At 45.5% G+C, this 20,844-nt stretch overlaps 2 protein-coding genes across 2 annotated transcripts; both read right to left on the bottom strand.

Annotated features, from left to right (window-relative positions):
- Nucleotides 1-1,151: 1,151 nt before the first annotated feature.
- LOC118554410 (beta-defensin 119-like) lies at nucleotides 1,152-3,205 on the bottom strand. The gene is made up of 3 exons (XM_036121880.2): nucleotides 3,148-3,205; nucleotides 1,844-2,013; nucleotides 1,152-1,166 (listed from the first exon to the last, which is right to left on the bottom strand). Exons 1-3 carry the CDS (start codon nucleotides 3,203-3,205, stop codon nucleotides 1,152-1,154), a joined length of 243 nt encoding a protein of 80 aa, XP_035977773.2.
- Nucleotides 3,206-10,324: 7,119 nt separating this feature from the next.
- DEFB121 (defensin beta 121) lies at nucleotides 10,325-11,713 on the bottom strand. The gene is made up of 2 exons (XM_036121874.2): nucleotides 11,656-11,713; nucleotides 10,325-10,452 (listed from the first exon to the last, which is right to left on the bottom strand). Exons 1-2 carry the CDS (start codon nucleotides 11,711-11,713, stop codon nucleotides 10,325-10,327), a joined length of 186 nt encoding a protein of 61 aa, XP_035977767.1.
- Between the last annotated feature and the right edge of the window lie 9,131 nt (nucleotides 11,714-20,844).

The following is a 20,844-nucleotide window of genomic DNA, read 5'->3' as shown; positions in this document are numbered from 1 at the left end:
GATCCAAATTCCAGGCCCAACCCAAAGTTTGTGGGTCCTGGTGCAGGAATGCAAATGGAGGCTCATCTGCCGTATGTCTGCATATTTAACAGTTATGAATCAAGCTAACAAGTGGGACAAATAAAATCTATCCCACGGCCCTTTGTGAAATAGCCCTTCATAATGACCTGAAATAGCAGATTTGAATTTATAATGCTTGGATTCTTCAGAGTTCTGTGCAGGAACAAGGTGGCATGAGGGGAGCTGGCTCAGCCCACAGCCCAGCTCTCTTCTCCCTCATCCCCAACTCTGCCCCACACTGTGAGGACTCTCTCATGCAAGACATGGACACTCCAGCCTGAACATCCAAGCTGGCCCCCTGCCCCTCAAACAGGAGTGTCCCTTGGTACTCCTCCTGCCTAAGGTGCACACATAGTGGGCCCCATCTTCCAGGGGAAAGCCCACGTGGTCCCTGGAAGCAAGCACAAGTGTTCTCTGGGCAGGGAATTCCAGGCTCCAGCTGCTCAAATCATGGTCTTGGAAGGAGAGGAGGGCACCGTCTCTAAATGGATATATCCCACTTGCCCCCATTGACTCCTAACCCCATGGGGAAGGACATAATCAGAGGATGCCCAGAGTAGGACCAGGATCAGAGGAAGAGGTGTCTCTCTTCCCAGAGTCTAAGAGCAGAAATAATGAATTGAGAACAAATTATCTCCATGGATCAGAGTGAACCCCTTCTATCCGTCTCTATGTCATGCACCATGCTTTACAGAACACTCCTGGTATCTGACCTCACTGCAGAGAACACAGTTCAGGGGTGAACAACCGTGTTGGATGAATGGGGCCCAGAGAATAGGATTTGAGATAACAAAGCAAGGAAGACACCCAGGTCCTCTAGATTCCTGATCAGAATTCTCGAATATTCCCCATGGGTTAGTCTCCTCCCAGGCTAAATTCTTAGTTCAAATGAGACAGGCTTCTATGTCCCTCAGAGTCTAACACAGCTGGAAGGCACACAGCACACATATTCCTTAAATGCTTGAAGAAATCAATGAGCAATAATAGCAACAGCTAACATTTATAGGGCTCACAATGTACTGGGCACTGTGAGCTCCATTATCTCCTCTCCCGCTTCCCACAATCCTGAGATAGATTCTAGGGTTCCAACCTCACAGCTGGGGAAGCTGAAGCGTGGAGGGGGATATAAGCAGAGTCTGACAGTGGTGAGTGGAAGAGCTGGGGTGACGGAATGATCAAATCCATGAAAGAAAGGAAGAAGTGAAGAGTGAACAAACTCATTTATAAATGGGTAAGTTCATGTGCTTTATGTTTTTTTAGCACTTGGAAATCTTCTGATCTTTGGGGCTGTGGGGCCTCCAACATCAAAAGGCATCTCAACCAACTTCCGTAGAAACCCAAGGATTTGGGCTCTACTCGGTCCCTGTCCACCCCCAGCCTTTTCACCCCCAAGATGGAGCAACTCTCCCACCCAGCGGTTCTCCCCCGCTCTCGGTACCAGCTGTGCCTTTAAGTCTCTTGGCTTCCCCGGATGTGCTCCTCAACCCACTCCAATAGACTTTCCTGCAGCTGGTAGATGAGGAACTGTCTTCAAGACTGTAACTATCATCCCATTGCTGTGGCCAAGCCCCAGCAATGTCTCTCTGCTACCTCTTAACCCCCATCCTGCCATCAGCCACCACCCCCCGCCCTCAATACATTTGGAGCATCATTCCTCATGATTGACAGACACAAGAAACAGATTTGTGAGTTTTAATGGAATGTGGGAGCTAAGGAACCTGAAACAAAGCCATTTCTATCCATAATGTCTACTGCCAGGTCTGGATCTGGTCTTTTGTTTTACTGGTTTGGGCGTGTGAGGAACGGTCCAGGGTTCCATTCTTTCAACTGTCATTGGCTGGACTGTTAAGTAACGACTAGGGACACAGCACCGTTTACGATTTGCGCAGCGTATGACACTATCTTCATCATTTTTGCACACCAACCGGCATTTTCCATCCATCCAACACTCTGCTGTTGGGCACAGGAACAACCATTAAGCAGATGTTAGTATCCCTCAAGTGGTGAGACAAGAAGAGGCAGAGGAGGAAGAGGGCAAGGGGGAAAAGGAGACGGTTGAGTAACTAACAGTGAACCCAGTCCCAGGAAAGGGAGAAGTGATTTTGAGAGGGGAGGGAATTGAGACAATTGTTCCAGATTTGGGAACCCCAAGGCTTTTAGGAAAGCCTTTTTCAGGCATCCGACCCTCTGTCTTCCCATCCCCCAACCTGCTACTCCTAACTTTGGGATCAGTTGATGCCAATGAAGATCTCCCCTAATGGAGCTTGGGAATGATGGGGAAAGGACAATAAACTTTACCTGTAATATTAGGGGTTGGAGGAGATTCACCCTCATTTCAAAAGACCCAGCTCCTAATCAATAGCCTGGTCCCAACTTAAGCTCACCTGGGTCCAGCCACAACCCAATCTCCAATCCTCCTTAACCATATTCCCCCAATTCAAACTCAGAACCCAGTCCAATCTTAAGTAGAACTCCCAGCCCCACCCAACTCAATGCCCCTTGAGCCTGAACTCCAAGCCAAACCCAAATTTAATCAAGTCACCAACCTCAATCTTAAGCTGCAGTCATCAGACACCCTGCACTATTCAGTACCAACTCTCAGTTCCAGCCCAAGCTCCAGTCTACCCCCAGCACCACCTCCACTCAACCCAAAATCCCATCCACTCCCCAACCCGCCCCAAACCATCAGGGGAGCCCAGCACCTTACCTCCAGCTCATCCTAATCTTCCCCCTACCACTCCAACCCCAAAGTGTTTCTCCCCATCACAGCTCACCCTCAGCCTCTAATCTTAATGCCCCAAAGCCCCCAACAAGTTCCCAATCTGCACCCAACCCCATCACCCATACACCTTCTCCCAAGATCCCACCAGAACACCACCCTGCCCTTAAGTGTCAGGTGCTCCAAAGAGCTACCATCCCACCACCTTGGCAAAAAAGAATGAGAGATGTGGATGTGAGCTGATCCTGGGGAAACCTCCCAAAGCCCCATTAAAGGAGGAAAAGTTTTGTGCTGCCCGCAGTGGAGGGGAGAGGAAAGCAAGAAGTTCATGACCAAGATCCCAGACACTTGAGAGAGACCCAAGTTACCTGAGAGCCCTGGATCCATGGCCAGAAGGATGACAAGAAAGAGGAAAAGAAACTTCATGGCTGCCAGGTCACAGGAGAAGGAGGTGGCCTTGCTGCAGGGGAGGGAAATAGAGTTCTCTGCAGCGGGGATGAGCCTCGCTTTTATTGGCAGGGTTGTGGGCAGTGAATTCTAGCGGGAGACGATTTATATGAGATCAGCCAGGCCAAAGGACAGTGTGTAGCAGATGTCGTAGCCAAGCACAAGATGAGGTGTGGGAAACTGGCCAGCACCCGTGCCAACAGTGGGTTTCCTTCCTGCTGAGGAGACAGTCAGATGAAAGCCCGTTGACCTCTCAAGACCCACAAGAGAACTAATTAATTAATACACAAATACATATTGGGGGGCACCTGGGTGGCTCAGTTGGTTAAGCATCTGCTTTTGGCTCAGGTCTTGATCTTGGGGTCCTGGGTTCCAGCCCTATGTCAAGTCCCGAGGTCAGTGGGGCTCCCTGCTCAGCCAGAAGTCTGCTTCTCCCTCTCCCTCTGCCCCTCCCAATCCCCCCACCCCCACTCATGCTCTCTCTCTCATAAATAAATTTAAATATATATTTTAAAAAATACATGAATATCTATTAAAAAATACTTATTCTCAACTTTCTAACAGAAGGATACATGGGCATGTCTTTCTGAACCTTGAACTTGCCAATCTAGTTCCCAGTTCAGGGCTTTAGCATTTGCTATTTGTTCTTCCTGTAAAGTTCTTCCCGCAGACCTTCCAGGGCCAGCTCCTGTTTATCATTCAGTCTCATCTCGAATGTCACCTCCTGGATCGGCTTTTCCTGGTCACCCTAGATGAGGGTACTCCCACCTACAGTCACTCCATGTCATTATAACTTGATTCATGACCTGCTTAGATTTATCTGTTCTTTTCAACTTTATTTTACATGGTTAATCTTTGTGTCTTCCCCCATTAGAATGTCAGAAAATCGCCTTGTAACCCCACTACCCATAACATCACCTGGATTAAGATATTAATTCAACTGTTTGAACAGACATTCTCCCCAAACAAAGATTCCAAAAGATAGACATTGATTTCTTTCTTATGGACAAATCCAGTCAAGCAGCTTCCTGATTCGGCAGGGAGCAAGATTGCCCCTAGCTTGGCACTCTGCCATCCTGCCCAGGCAGCTTTGTCTGATGACCCAAGAGGGCTGTCCCAGTTCCTGCCAGAGAAGAGAAAGAGGGAAATGAAGTGCACGCCTTTCCCTTTAAGGGACGCCACTCAGAATCTGCACACACCTCTTCCACTTCAGCGCATTGGCCAGAACTTATTCAGATGGCCACACCTAGCTGCAGGGTAGGCTGGAAAGGTTTTCTTTATTCTGGGCAACCATGGCTAGCTAAAATGCAGGGGTAGCCTTACTAAGAAGAAGGGAAGGAAGGATCCTGGGGAAGAGCTAACAACCTCTGACACACCCAGTACATCACAGGAACTTAATAAATACCTATGGTCTGAATAAATCACATACACTGAGAAAGTGACCTGGGAGAAGTGCTCTAATGGGGTAGTAACCCAAGTCCTTCCAGAGTGTAGAGAAAGCACGTGGACTGTGTCCCTTCGGTCCAGCATCTCAAGAAGCTGAATAAGGATTGGGCTTCTGGCAGCGCTTCAGAAACTATGAAAGGAGAAGAGAGAAGAGAATTCTAGAATCCTAGAATACCAGGAATGGAGCATGGGTTTTGATTTCACACAGATTTGAATTTGAGTGTTGACCCTGACATTTGATACCTGTTGACCCCGAGCGAGGTAAATTTCCTGAGCATCCTACGATAAAATACAGATCAGAACTATCTCTGATTTAATTAAATGGGATGGATAACTTATGTAAATTGCTTAGCAAAGTACCTGACACATAGTAGGTGTTGAATAATTATTTATTGTTATTATTGTTGTTTTTCATTATCATTATTATCGTCATCCTCATATTTATCTTTTTTATTACCATCAGAAGGGGCAATCATAAACCTCCAACTCACATCTAACAAAACTGAGGCTTGGTCAGAGGACACGAACTGCTCCAGGGCTTCCTGGGTGGGGAGAAGAACGGACGACAGAAAGCCGATTTCCACAGAGGAAAGTCAGGAGAATGGTCAGCAAACAGCTGTGGTTGTGAATGTTTGAAACAGAAGGGGAGACCCGGAGGGACATGAGGCAGCCACCACGTGTGGGGGGCGGGGAGCTTCAATGCCATGCTCAGGGCTGGGGAAGCCGTCCTGTGAGCCATGGGGAATAGTAAGATCTTTTAGAGAGGACTGTGGGGGCATGGTCAGATTTTTTTTTTTTTTTTTTAGCCTAGAAAGATCACTCTGGCAGTCCAGACTGAACATAATTGCCAAGGCAGAGGCAAGCAAGGGAAGGCTAGCAAGGAGGCTCTTTCTCCTCCAGGGAGAAATCATCACATGGCCTGCATTGTCGCCGGGAGGGCACAAACAGAAAGGGGGTAAAAGGAGAAAACATCCAGCAAGGGCAGTGGAGATCCCAGGCGTTCTATCTGGTCCAGAGCTGGGAACGGAGCTGCTTGGATGTCCTTGAGGATGTCATTCAGCGTCTGCAGGACTCGGCACGGAACCGGACAGCAGAGCAGGATGTTGGCAAGCCTGGGTTCTGAAGTTCGTCTGTTCCCTGTAGTACCTTAGAAAATGTTATCAACTCTGAACCTGCTTCTTTGGCTGTACAATGGGGGTAATAATAGTACTGACTTCGTAGGGTTATTAAGGAGGACCAAATGAGCGAATCCACAGAAAGTATTTAGTGAAGACATAACACACCTGACACTTCCTGACTGCAGTAGAAAGATCTGCTTTATTATTGTAACAGACCAGAAGTTCTTTCCGGGGATTCCAGGCCCCGCCTTGTGACAGTTCTTTGCAATATTTCATAAGCCCCTTTATGATTCCTTGTAGACAGAGATTGCCAGGAAGCACTGGGATGATTCAGAGAAACAGCCTTGACTGAGATAAGGAGAAACAGAAAAAGATGGGTTAATTGCTATAGCGCATCTCTAGTTGGGTATCTGAGATTATATTTGCCTTACATTGTATTTATATGTACTTGTGTGTATGTGTAAATTAGTGCATAGCTGTGTATGCTCACATTTTGTGCATTTTATGTATATTTTGTGTGCCCGGGTTATTTGTGGGTACTTTGTATATGTGAGTACTTGAATATTTATGTGTGAGTATATTTATACTTGCATGTCATTCGTGTGTAGACTTGTAATCGGGTGGGTGTGTGTTTGTATGTTCTTGAGTACATGTGCACATGTGTATTTGTTCTCAGACCATCAAGTGCCAGGGCCTAGAGTTCTGTCCAGTTCAGCCCCACGGTCCCCCTCGAGCCCCTACGTGCTCTGACTCCGGAGCATGACGGTTGCCTGGTGATTTTCTGTTAAGCCAGGAGACCGGGCCAAGGCTAAGGGCAGTGGGCAGCAGGGGGCACGGGTTGCCAACGTGGCCAGTGTGGGAGAAGCCACCATGGGAGAAGAGACCAGGAGATAGGGAAAGAGGCAGAGCTTGGTCAGAGAGCCAACTTGGCCCCTGGGAACTGTGTGGTATCTCCTGGATCCTGCCAGGACCAGAACAGACCGTAGCTTCAGCCTTGGTAATGCCTCCCACACGGTACAGCCCGGCCTGGCCAGTTCTCTAAGACCTGCACCCCCCACCCCCTGAAATCTGCACAGTTGCATTTTTCAGCTCCTGAAAGGCTGCCCATGCCCTGCAGCCTGAATCCCATGGTGCAGAGGGGGAGGCAAGTGCTAGTGATCGAGTTCCCAGCAGGTCCCACACAGGCCACGTACTTTTACTCTATCTCAGCGACCCCTCCCTCTAACCTGTGAGGTTAATAATATGACAAGAAGGGGGACCCCCTGGATGGCTCAGTCTGTTAAGTATCTGACTTCAGCTCAGGTCATGATCTCGGAGTCCTGGGATCGAGCCCCGAGTCAGGCTCCCAGCTCAGTGGGGACTCTGCTGGTCCCTCTCCCCTCCTTCTGCCCCTCCCCCTGCTTCTGCTCTTTGTCTCTCAAATAAATAAATAAAATCTTTAAAAAATATATGACAAGAAGGTGGAAGAAACAAGCACCATAAAATCACAGCCTTCTACAGACTTCTTTGACTTGCACGTACTCACGTCTTCTCCTCGCCTTCCCAGTGAGGCAGGAAAAGTATCCAGATGAGGGGCTTTGGCTTGAGAGAGGCAATATGAGGCCAAGTTTGCATGCAAGTGTGGCGAGGCTATGATAGAGGGGCTGGCAGCTGGAGATGCTGCTACACCAGTATGTCCCCGACTGCGTCCTGCTTCAAGCAATGTGCCATGACACGGTGCTGATGAGAGTGTTGCTTCTGAGAGTCGTTAACACGTTAATAGCCACACACCAGTCATGAAGGCGCCACCACGCTCAAGCCTCAGCCAATGCTTTATTTATTTATGTGCATTTTAAATTCAGCTCCAAGATGCCACTTACAAAGTTGGGGAGATGCCCAATGTCAGTGACTGTTGGGGTCTTCTGCCTTCCTCCTCTTGATCCTACTAGGACCCCATGATTCTGGGAAATGAGGAGGAACCTGCTCCTTACTTCATGATGACGATCTTCAGTTCTCTTGCTCTTCATGCTCAGGCTACTGCTGATGAATTCCACCAGCCATTCATCGGGCAGCTCTGGGCATTGGAGAATTGTTGCTCACCAGGGCCCTCCCCGCTGACCACAGGCCCAACCATGGAGGCCTGTGCTGTGTCTCCCAGGACCACAGCCATCACAGTGGCTGTCTCCACCCCGGCAGTCCCATCCAAGGACTTAGCACCTCGGGGCGCTTTATCAAACAGCCTGGGAACCAAACCCCCATCTCTTCTCCCTGTTGTGTGGAGATTCAACACCTCCAAACGCCAGGCCACTCCTCTCCTGAACTGGAAGCTAAAATCTCCATCCCACGCCTCCTGAGACAATCCTGTCTAACTGCATTCCTTGTGCCTGGGTCTCTCTAACAAAGATGGAGGGGGGAGGGTTGTCTTCAGGGCAGCCCCTGAAACTCGTTCTCTCTCTCTCTCTCACACACACATTTTTTTTTCAGTTCCCCAGTGGCAAAGGAAGGCCAGGATTTAGAATACAAAGTCCTGGCTCTCCTTCCAATAACTGGGCAGAAAGAAGATGATCTTTTCACTCTCTATGCCTGCTCAAGTAACCTGGGGGGGGAAATTATCAGGTGTGAGAAAGAAGAGGAAAGACACCAAGGAGGGACTGAGCCAAGAGAGCAGAGCGTAATAGTAGGGTTTGTACAAAGGCATCGCCAAGGAAGACTCAAGGGGCCATGATGGCGGACCTGATACGAGAAGGGAAGAGGAGGGCCTCCGGAGTCTTAACGGGAATCAAATGTGCGCTAGCCTCTGTGCTGCACATTTCCTACCTGTTATTTCATTTAATCTTACAACAGCCTTGTGCCTCTGGTGGGATGAATCCTCACTTTAGAGATGAGAAGATAAAACAGAGAAGGTTAAATGGCTTGCCTAGCATCATGCGGCGGATATGTGGTCAAGGATTTGAACCCAGACCTTCTGATTCTGAATCCAGTGTTCTTCCTTTGACACTTTCATTAAGACTTAGACACTGAGGCTGGAAGTTACAGCAGAGGGGTGTGCTGGGGATGACGGAGGCAAGCCATACGGCGAAGGCCAGTTTTAGTGTTCTCATATGAAGGGACTGGAGAGTGAGTAGGTGATGGGAAGATGCCCATTGTCTCAGTTCAGGATCAGTCCTGGAAAAAGACTAGCCCACAATTCAATATCATGTGGCCCCAACTGGGAGGGAAGGAGAGAGATGGAGCAGGAACCCACATGGGGCCTGATACCAGCTCTCTCTGCAGGTTGAAGAAAATGATGAGACACGATCCTGGAGTCCCTAACAGGGTAGATTTGCAGGTCTTATCCAAGGAGGGTTGCAGCCTTTTGGAGTGAAAGTAGAGAAAAAGAAGCAGCCTGTATCTCAAGAGCCTAAAGCTACAGTGTCTAATATGATAACCACTACCCACACTTGGCTATCTAAACATAAGTATAGATTACATTAAATTAAATTAAATACTCAGTTCCCCAGTTACACTAGCCACGTTTCTTTTTCTTTTTCTTTTCTGTCCTCATGGAGCTTAATGTCTTTTCAGGGGAAAAGATATTAATAAAAATCACATAATATGTATTTATGGAATGATTTAAAAAACAAATGATCTGCATCTGCATTGTTGCCCCCTGCTGACTTTATACATATATACACACCTTCAGAAAACTGATGTTTTGTTTTTCATTTCAGGGGATGTCTTTCTTTTTTCACCCCACAGTATGTCTTGCGGAGTTAGGTATGTTTACATCATCTTTTTTAGGTGAGACATAGTCGTCATTAGCATGGATACTTCATTTTCCTACTGATGGACATTTAGAATGCTTTTGGCTTTTGCTTTTGCATTACAAACAAGGATGCAACAGGTCACTCCATGCACTTATTCACTAGCCACATTTCGAAGGCTCAATAACCACCTGCAGCTGGTAGTTACCATATTGGACAACACAGAGACGGGACATTCCATCACTGCAGAAAGTTCTATTGGCAGTGCTGGTCTAGAAAACAAGAATCAAATGGATGGAACGAACATTCTTCATTTATATCATCTGGGACGAGCTATGGGCCAGCAGGCTAGGAGCGATGTGCAAAACAGACTATTACAACCTACTGGTCCATGCCGTTCTCCGTAATCCGCACACACACTTTCCTTTGTTATTGATTTGTAAGTATAATGAGGCCAAACTGCCAGACGCAAATGGTACAGCCAAGAATGATTTAATAAAACTGTGGGTTCTAATGATGTTGGACTCAACGTTGGGCTAGAGGGGTCAGACTATACAGCTTACCCCAGGCTTCCAGGTGCACTTAAGGATCAAGTTTTGGTTTTTTTTTTTTTTTTTTAAGATTTTATTTATTTATTTGAGAGAGAGAATGAGATAGAGAGAGAGAGCATGAGAGGGGGGAGGGTCAGAGGGAGAAGCAGACGCCCTGCTGAGCAGGGAGCCCGATGCAGGACTCGATCCCGGGACTCCAGGATCATGACCTGAGCCGAAGGCAGTCGCTTAACCAACTGAGCCACCCAGGCACCCCAAGGATCAAGTTTTGACAGGTACATTCTTGGGATTTACACAACACTTAGCTTCATCTGTGCATAATATATGGAATACTTCATTCTGTTCACACGTTGTTTTGCACCTTCCCAACTTGCCCCAGCAATACATGGCTGCAATCAAAAGGGAAGGAGAGAACAAAAAAAAAAAAAGGAGAGGGCAGGGTCAGTCTTGAAATAAAGCAGAGGGCTGGGGGAAGGGGGCGGTCAAAGTCCAGCAGAGAAGCCAGTAGTGAGGGAAACAGGACATATATGGGGAAGAAGCCCTTACAAGGCATCCTCCAGATTTAGGAGAGATGATGGGCCATTATCCTTTCTTCTCCCATTTGTGTCCTCAGTCACAATCCCAAAGTCCTCCCCACTCCGTGGCCTGGGACCTATTATTGGGCAGCTTCCCCTCCCTGGCCAGCTCCTTTGGGGGAGACAGGCAGTCCCCCTCTCTCCATGGTTTCGTCTCCCCCATAGTATAGTGTAACCAGGTGTCCCGTATCAGCTCCCTTTCCCCTTTGCCCTCAGTACCCTCTCTGACCATATCAATGAAACGGGACAGGAATCTGAAATAAATCCATCTGGACATCTTCTAGGGCATCGGTAAAATTCCCAAGAATGTCATACTCCCTTCTCCACAACATCCTAGGCCGTTTTGCTGGTCTTAACCAGCCAAGATAATTAGGAACAGCTGCTCTGCAGAACCTACAAGCTAAAGTAGCCCGGATAAACTGAGGTTGCCTGAGAATGGAATCGGAATCCTCAGAGGGGCACCTGGGTGGCTCAGTCGGTGAAGCATCTGCCTTCAGCTCAGGTCATGATCCCAGAGTTCTGGGATCAAGTCCTGCATTGGGCTCCCTGCTCAGCGGGGAGCCTGCTTCTCCCTCTCCCTCAGCCTGCTGCTCTCCCTGCTTGTGCTTTCCTTCTCTCTCTCTCTGATAAATAAATAAAATCTTTTAAAAAAGAATCCTAAATCAGAAATTCAGGAACCATTTTCATGGAGGCAACAATAGATCAAAATTCAAATCCTCCCCCCCACTGTTTTTGGAAAAGTACCTATTTTTACTGTCTTCCACATCCAAATCTCTCTCTTGCACATACCCTCTGCCCAGATCATCATGTTCCACTTTTCCAGAGCGAGCCAGAGATCAGAGTGTCAAGTAATGGCGCTGGCAAGATCAGTTGGAACCAGACAAATCAAATTTTCCCTTGGCTACAGAGATCATCCAAAGGCCTCTGTGGAGCCTGCCATTCTCCTAGCCCAGGCTGTCAGAGACCCTAGAATTCCCTGAACATGACCCACTGCCCCTTAGGAGAGATCCTGTTTACCTTGGGTGACCTGGACCAGGAGCAGGGTAATAGTCAAAACCACGAGAATGAGCTTCATGGACGCTGGGGGCTCAGGGGGAGATTAGGAGGCTTGGAGGCTTCTGGGCTGGCAAGACAGGAAGAGGGCTCCATTCTGGGCAGTCCAGACTGGTATTTATTGCCCCGAGGAGCATGGCGGACTCATGATCAGTGAACCAGAAAGGGAACAGTCATTGAAGATTGGACAGATGGGCAAGTAGTCAACCACACTGGTGGATTGGCCACTGAATACACCACCTTGTCTGCAACTTCCAGAGGAGGCCGGGATGGGGGGGAAGAGACATTAACAAAGAGAAGACATAGCCTTACCTTTGAGGAAGTTTATAATACAACTGGGGAGCCAAGAAGGGGGAAAATGTTTTTACTATTAATTCATGTCTGGTAAAAGAAAAGAGAGAGAGCAATGAGACAGAAAAGGAGGGCTACTTCTGTGTTCCTTGGGTTCCCTCCAGCAATGAGGACACCCTACGACGTTGGCGGTTCATTAGTAAGGGAAGGGCAGAAGCAGAGGGAAACACCTAATGGCCCCATGGCCATCACCACCGGAAACTCACTTGTCAGCATTTGTGGAGTGCAATGAGCAGGGAGGCGACAGACCTTTCTTTTAACAGTGCATGTTTGAGAAGAACAAGTAGCATCTTCCTAGGTGCCAAAGGAAAGGCCAATTTGCTCCCATTGTGGTGTTTACTATAATATATGGTAGATTGCGTTATCGACCCCAATTTTACTCCCACTTGAACTCACACATTTGTAAGGTCTCACCCCAGGGGGAATGCACTTTGCTCTCCCTCACTTTTGTCTTGGCTATGTGACTTGCTTCAGCCAATGACGCATGGGCAGAAGTGACAAGGTGCCAGTCTTGAGCCTAGGCTCTAAGAGGTGATGAATGTTTTCACTTGCCTTGTTGTGCCTCTGCCATCCCCAGGAGAAGAGCACGCCCCCGTGGTCCAAAGACAATGAGAGACGCACGGGGCAGGGCCACCCCGGCCGACCCAGAGATTTGCGGTGAGAAATAAAGCCGCCCCTGCTACTCCAGCCCCAAGCAGAGCAATCCCGCCGAAGTGCATTTACCCACGGGCACATGAGCAATAACAAAGCATTTCTGTAGTAAGGCCCTGAGTCTGGGAGTGGAAGGAGGTAGAGTAATGGCTTACGGATACATAAGGCTGGCAGATAGATCAGAAAAGAGCCAAATGCTTTTTAGCACAATAATGGAAAGATCTATCATATCAAAATGGGCAGAAACCGGGGCACACCAACAGGAGGACTATCTCCTTTCTGATATGGAATAAGACCGTTGGCCCCAAGAAAAATGAACCCTCTAGACCCGGGGTCATCATACCTGTTCTGTTAAGGCCCACATAGTAACTGTTTTAGGGTTTGCGGGCTGCTCAGTCTCTGTTGCAATACTCAGCTCTGCCTTCGTAGCACAAAAGCGACCCCAGCGTGTGAGCAAATGGGTGGGGCTGTGTTCCAATCCAACTTTGTTTATAGACACTGAAATTTCATATAATTTTTACACGTCACTAAATATTATTCTTTTCATTTTCTTCAACCATTCGAAAATGTAAAAACCAATCTTAGCTCATGGGCCATACAAAATCAGGCAGTGGGCTGGATATAGACTGCAAACGTTAGAAAGCTGAATAATGCCAAAAAGTGTCAGGGAAATGAGAAAAGAGGAACCTTCACAGACTGCTGGTGGGGTGAGGATCAGAGGCAGAGTGACGATGAAGCTCATGAAGTTTCAGGGCCCCTCGCTTGCTTGGACTCTTGTGAGTGCCGAGAATTCTAGATTGTTCTAGCTAAGGAGGGCAAACAAGGTTGCAATCAGGAAACGTTAGTAAAGCTAACGATCTTAAAAGGTCCCAGCAACCTATTGTAATTTCTTAGTTCATTCTCAATACATATTCACTTTTGGACCTAATTTTGAATTTGTAATTTTACGTTCTTCTTGACAAGAATCCCAAAATTCTAAGAGTAGCAAGCCCTACAAAACCTGGCTCCTACTCTGAGATGGAAGCAGCCATTCTGGGGAGGATCTAATGATGTGTAGTCCAATTAAGTGTAAGCATTTGTCGTGACTCAGAAATTTTAAACCTGGGTACATGTTCCAAAGAAATCCCCACACTTTCCATAAGGGAATATGCCAAGGGCTATCCTAAGCTGGAGAATTAGGTGCACACAAATAAATATGGCTGAGTGTTGAAAACCAGTGCTCACTATAATGGTATCACCACTTTGGAAGTCAGTTTGGTGGGCGTTTTGTTTTGTTTTGGTCTGGTTTTTTTTTTAAAGATTTATTTATTTATTTATTTAAGAGAAAGATGTGGGGGGAAGAGGCAGAGGGAGAAAGAGAGAGAATCTCAAGCAGGCTCCACGCTCAGCACAGGTCCCGACGCGGGGCTCGATCCCAGGACCCTGAGATCATGACCTGAGCTGAAATCCAGAGTCGGCCGCTTACCCCACTGAGCCACCCAAGCGCCCTGGGGTTTTCTTTTTTTTTTTTTAATATTTTTTTTTGAAGATTTTATTTATTTATTTGAGAGAGAATGGGAGAGAGCATATGAGAGGGGTTAGGGTCAGAGGGAGAAGCAGACTCCCCGCCGAGCAGGGAGCCCGATGCGGGACTCGATCCAGGGACTCGAGGATCATGACCTGAGCCGAAGGCAGTCGCTTAACCAACTGAGCCACCCAGGCGCCCAAGCCCTGGGGTTTTCTTTTAGTTTAATGGTTTCTTATAAAGTTAAACGTACTTACCATACAATCCAGCAATTCCATTCCTAGGTATTTATCCAAGATAAAGAAAGAGTTATGTCGATTCCAAAAAGTATACATAAATTTTCACAGCAGCTTTATTTATCATAAGTAGAAACAACTTAAATATCCATCCAGTAGCAAAGAAATAAATGGCAGTTTATCCATATAATAGAATACTACTCAGCAATAAAGAAGCTTTAATTGCTGTTATACACAGTATGTAGGAATCTAAAAAGCATTGGACTGAGTGAAAGAAGCCAGACCAAAAGAGAAGATACTGAGTAAATCTACTTGTATAAAACTCTAGGAAGGACAAATCTAATCTACAGTGACCAAAAAACCCACATCAGTGGTTGCCTGGGGCTGGTGAGAGGAGTGGGCATTGACTGAGATGGGACAGGAGAGAACTTTCAGGATGATGAAAAGGTTCTATACGCAGGTGTCAAAACATCAAAATTTACACACTTAAAATGGGTGCATTTTATTTTATGGAAATTATAGCTGAGTAAAGTTGACTTCTCCAAAAACTAGTGCTAATTTTAAAAGATAAACAACAGAATGAAATATATTACCTAAAACCATTTATGTAAAATAAAAATACATACACTCTAAAAAAGTACATATTAAAACATCAGAAGAGTTGCCTATGCAGGACATGGATGGGAGTTGATTGTGGGGATAAAAATCAATAAATCAGTAAAAATAAAACAAGAGAAGGGCTTCGCCTAAGACCAACAATGACAAATTTGCTGTAAATAATTAACTCAATCCTCAAAACAGAAAACTAAAAGAAAGAAAAAAGTGCTCTTTGACAAGGGGCTTTCTTCTAAGGATCACTAGTGAGGACATCAGTCCTGTGGACTGGAAGCATTTCCTTTCCTTCCAGAAAGGGTGGCTGAAAAGAAACCCAAGTTGCCATTTGAGTTTACAAGGCTCAGGGCCAACCCAAAGGCACAACTTCCTCCATTCTTGAGGAAGGAGATGGTTTCTAGAGTCGTGAAAGACTGGAGAGGGAGAGAGGAGAGTAACTCATGGGAGCCCCATTCATGCAGAAGCCTTAGTCTTGAAGGGACTTCCTTTGCACATCCAAAGAACCCTTAAAGGCACAGAGTTTCTCCTACACTAAACTGTTTCGAGATCTACTTCTCCTCCAGTAAAGAACATCATCATAACCCTGCATGCTTGTTCTTGTGGATGCTGATTAGCAGACTAGTGGCCTAACGAAGGAGTGACCTGAATCCATTATGTGCATTATTTAGCGCCATCAACACTGGCCTTCAGCAGTAGAAGAGACTCTCATAAAAAGACCACTTTCCATCTACGTTTTGCTTCATTGCAGTCTTTGGGGGTGGGGAAAGACAATGAGACTACTGGTCCACATGAGGCTTGGAGATTTTCTGGCTTTCTATCTTTATCTCTATTACATTCCAGCTCTCCGGCTCCTGGTGCCATGTGTAATTAACAATGACAATAGATATGCTGGCACTTTTTCTTCTAGTATCTTGAAAGGATGTATGACAATCTATCACCAGGATCAGTGTGCAGGAATTAAAAAAAAAATGAAAGCTTTGAACCCAAACAAATCTGGGTTTCAATCCTCACTTTACCACTTATCAGCCATGTGACCTTTTTTTAAGTTTTTATTTAAATTCCAGTTAGTGAACTTACAGTGTCATATTAGTTTCAGATGTACAATATAGTGATTCAACACTTCTGTACAACACCCGGCGCTCATCCTGGTAAGTGTGCCCTTAGTCCCCATCACCTGTTTCACCCATCCCCCCCACCTCCCCTCTGGTGACCATCAGTTTGTTCTCTAGAGTTAAGTCTGTTTCTTGGTTTGCCTCTCTCTCTCTTTTTTTTTTCCCCTTTGCTCGTTTGTTTTATGTCTTAAATCCCACATATGAGTTAAATCATATGGTATTTGTCTTTCTCTGACTGACTTATTTCGCTTAGTATTACACTCTCTAGCTTGATCCATGTCGTTGCAAATGGCAAGATTTTATTCAGCAGTATATATATGTCTGTGTGTGTGTGTGTGTGTACATATATATGTGTGTGTGTATATATATATATATATATATACCACTATCCATGTGACTTTGAACAAACCAGTTCATTTCTTTGAAACTCAGTTTTCGTTTCTAATACAGAGACAACACTGCTGAGCTCAGAGGTTTGCTATGAAGATGAATAAGGTAATACTTGTAAAGCACATAGAATGGTGTCGAAGAGTGTCTGACATACAGACAAGCCCTGGTGACTGGTCGCTGTCGGTATCTACCATGAATTCTCATCTGCCTTGGCTTCTTGGAGCGTTTGACCGTTGATCTCCTTCCGCCCTGCTCCTCTCCTAGTTCCTCCTTTGTCGACACCTTCAGTATTCCATAAAGGGGGCAGGGATTGTCAGTGATTCAGAGACCTCTCAGCTCCCTGTGCTTTTTCAAATCAAGGTTGAAAATTTCCAAACTAACTAAACTAATGTCAAGTCTAAGATCCAGAGTGTTTACCCAGAATCCAGGCTCAAGGACAGATCTGTCCTCTGTGTCTGAAGCATAGACAATGTTACCTTTCTGTTCGAGCTCCAGGGAAAGATTTATTAGAGCACATTTCCAAGTGTATCCCTGTCTTTAGCTCACTTGCGCCTCCCAGGATGACTTCACTGGCTTCTTTACTGTGGCCCAGACTTTTCTAGAAGCTGCTCTTTCTCTCACTGCATCATTTCATTTGTCTTCTTTCCCGGGAATTAACCACTGCTGTGTCCAAGTCAGGTCATGTTTTCATCCCTCCTAGAATATCTTTCTCTAACTGCCCCCACCCCACAACCTATCCCCCCCCCATGCAGGCCATTTTAAGTTTCCTGTGGACCAGTGCTCGGGACATAGTGGCAGAGGAATTATCTAAAGGGGTTCCTGTCCCTAAAATGCTTACAGCTTCTTCAGGAAAATAGAAAGGAATCATTTTTAGATGAACTTCCAAAAACACTTCAGAAAGGTTTGCTAAATAAATCAGATCTTGATTAAGCATCTACTATGAACAAGGTACTCCGTTGAGCAACAGAAATACAAAATAGTGCCGGATACTGTCCCCTAATAGCCAACTGTATTAGGATAAACTAGGTTATGGGGCGGGGGGTGGGGGGGACTCTCAGTGGCTTATAAGAACAAAGGTTTATTTTTCACTCGTGCTGCGTGTCCACCGCAGGCTGGTTGGAGACACTGCTCCACATCTTCTTACTCAGGAACCCAAACTGATGGATAGCCACTCAGCTGTTGCTGATCACCATGGCAGAGGACAAGACTGGTGGATCTTGGACTGCCCCTTACATGCCCGGACCTTGGAAGTAATGTGCAGCGCCTAACTCCCTGACTACAACAGCGACATGGCCCCATTCAGCCACAAAGGGGCCAAGAAGTGCGATCTTATCACAGGCCTAGAATGCAGAAAGCAGGAAATCTATCATCACAGTGGTCAGGTGGGATGGCGCACATGAATAAAAACAATACAAAGTTGTCTGTGCTGCATCCAAGTAAAACAAAACAAAACAACAACAACAACAACAACAACAACAACAAAAACCATATTCCAGTAGAACAGAACATGGGACAGTCAGCAAAGGCAAAGGCCAGGGTGGTCAGTGAAGCTTCGTGGAGGACCTTTTCGGAGCCTTGAAGGAAGACAGGTTTCAGAGAAATGGCAGAGGGGAGGGTGTGAGAGCGTACTGCGGGTAGGGGGGTGGTGTGAACACAGCAGTGGCCGCTGGCATTTGGAAACGATGAAAAACACTGCTTGGCTACAGCTGGGAGGTCATGCACCGAATAATGTTGCAGAATTGCATAGACAGAGGACTTTTAAAGTCTTGAATGCAAATATAAGAAACTTAGACTTAGCTCTGGCTTCAAAATCAGAAAATTGAGGGAAGGCTAAGACGGTAGGGCTTTGGTCCCTCCTCCCTTCTCCCTTCCAGCTTTAACCTGAGCGTCTTTCCTTTGATCTGTTTGATGCATGGAATTTCATTTAAGTTTTTGTTTTTAAAAAGTTTTCTGCTGCTTTAGAAAGAAGATTGAAAATTCTTGGTGTCAACAATAGGGAGCCTTTTTTTTTTTTTTTAAGTTTTTGAGCATAGATTCTTAGAATTCAGAACTAAGAGGCTGTCTCATCTGCGATGTATCGAAAGCAAAAATTCACTCTAAACAACCCTCACCTTTTTTCTTAAACACTTCCAGTGACGGAAAAATTAGTACATGTCAACATAGCACATTCCATCCTTGGACTCCTGTCATTTTAGGAAGTTATTTCTATTGAACCAGAATGTACCTTCCATAACATTTCACCATCATCCTGATTTCTGCCCTTGAACAGCTACAGAGAAGGAAACCAAAAACAACTCCGTGTCAAATACTGGAAGACAGCTACCCTGGTCTCTTTGGTCTTTTCTCCTCCAGCTCATCATCTCAAATTTCTTCTCTCCACACTGAAAGCAGGACAACATGCTCTCTTCTTCTGGTGAGATCTCTCAACATACTTCTCTTCCTTTATTAAAGCGGCAGACACCTCAGAAGAGAAGTTTAAAAAAGAAGAAGGCCCAGTAGTTTGTCTATATAAGGCCTCCCTCCAAATTAGAATATATTCTGGGTCTGGGAGAAAACTATGTGGTCCTTCAATTTGAACCCCCACTAATAACCAGGGACCTAAGAAAACCAAGGCACTTCAGGTAGGATCCTGTCATGGTTAAGAGCAGAGGCACTGGGAGTAGACCTATCTGAGTGATACCCTAGGTCTACTCCCTATTAAATGGGTGATACATATATCATTTAGCTTCCCTGAAATTTTTCTGATCAATAAAATAGGCTGTTTTAGGTCCAGTTTCCCTGGAGGCAGAGTCTGAAAGAGGGATTTGGGTGCACATGATTTCTTGCAGGAATATTCTCAGGAAAAGGAGGGTGAGGGAACAAGACAGGACAGGAGAAGGAGCTAAGCAAGGATATGGTCCCAGCTGGAGAGCATCTTCAGCCTGACCTCACAGGGAACCTGCAGTGTGAATTGTACCAGAGCTGGTCCTGCCTTGAGGCAAGGAGACCCTCTTATATATTTCTGTGTCGGTCAGTCTTGGTGACAGACTGCCCCTGAGGGGAAGGTGATAAAAGCCTCAGGGCAAGGCAGCGCCCATGCCATCTGGCCAAGGGCAATTCTTCTGAAAAGGGGGCAGCTGTGACCCTCACAGCAACGCCCATGGCAGCTGGGGATGGGTTGCCTTTTGATTTTGTTGATCATTTCTTCTGCTGTGCAGAAGCTTTTTAGTTTGATGTCGTCCCACTTGTTTATTTTTGTTTTGTTGCTTGTGCTTTTGGTGTCATATCCATGAAATCAGTGGCAAGACCAATGTCAAGGAGCTCCCTATGTTTTCTTCTAGGAGTTTAATGGTACAAGTCTTACATTTAAGTCTTTAATCCATTTTGAGTTAATTTTTGTGAATGGTGAAAGATATTTTCATTCTTTTTCATGTGAGTATCCAGTTTTTTCATCACCATTTATGAAAAGACTATCTTTTCTCCGTTGAATATTCTTGGCTCCCTTGTCAAATATTAGTTGACCATATAGGTGTGGTTTATTTCTTGACTCTCAGTTTTGTTCCATTGGTCTGTGTGTCATTTTTATGTCAGTTTCATACTGTTTTGATTACCATAGATAGCTTTATAATATAGTTTGAAATCAGGAAGTGTGATGCTTCCAGCTTTGTTCTCCTTGCTCAGGATTGCTCTGGATATTCAAGATCTTTTGTGGTTCCATGCAAATTTTAGGATTTTTTTTCTATTTCTGTAAAAAAAATGTCACTGGACTCTTGATTTAGGAATTGCACTGAGTCCATAAATGTCTTTGGGTAGTATGGACATGTTTACAATACTAAGTCTTCTGATCCATGAACATGAGATACTTTTCCATTTATTTGTACCTTCTTCAATTTCTTTTATCAAAGCCTTGTAGTTTTCAGTATAGAGATCTTTCACCTTCTTGGTTAAATTTATTCTGAAATACTTTATTGCTTTTGATGCTATTGTAAATGGGATTGTTTTTATTTATTTCTTTTTCAAATACTTCGTTGTTAGCGTACTGAAACAGAACTGATTTTTGTATGTTGGCTTTATATCCGGCAACTTGGCTAAATTTGCTTATTACTTCTAAGCTTTTTGGTGGAGGCTTTAGGATGTGTTATATATAAGATCATATCATCCACAAACAGAGAAAATTTTATTTCTTCCTTTCCGATTTGGATGACTTTCATTTCTTTTTCTTGCCAGATTGCTCTGGCTAAGACTCCTAGGACTATATTAAATATAAGTGGCGAGAGTGGACACTTTTGCCTTGTTCCTAATCTTAGAGGGAAAGCTT

This window comes from Halichoerus grypus, chromosome 10 (assembly GCF_964656455.1).
Source record: "Halichoerus grypus chromosome 10, mHalGry1.hap1.1, whole genome shotgun sequence".
Taxonomy (NCBI): domain Eukaryota; kingdom Metazoa; phylum Chordata; class Mammalia; order Carnivora; family Phocidae; genus Halichoerus; species Halichoerus grypus.
This window is presented reverse-complemented; position numbering and strand designations above follow the sequence as displayed.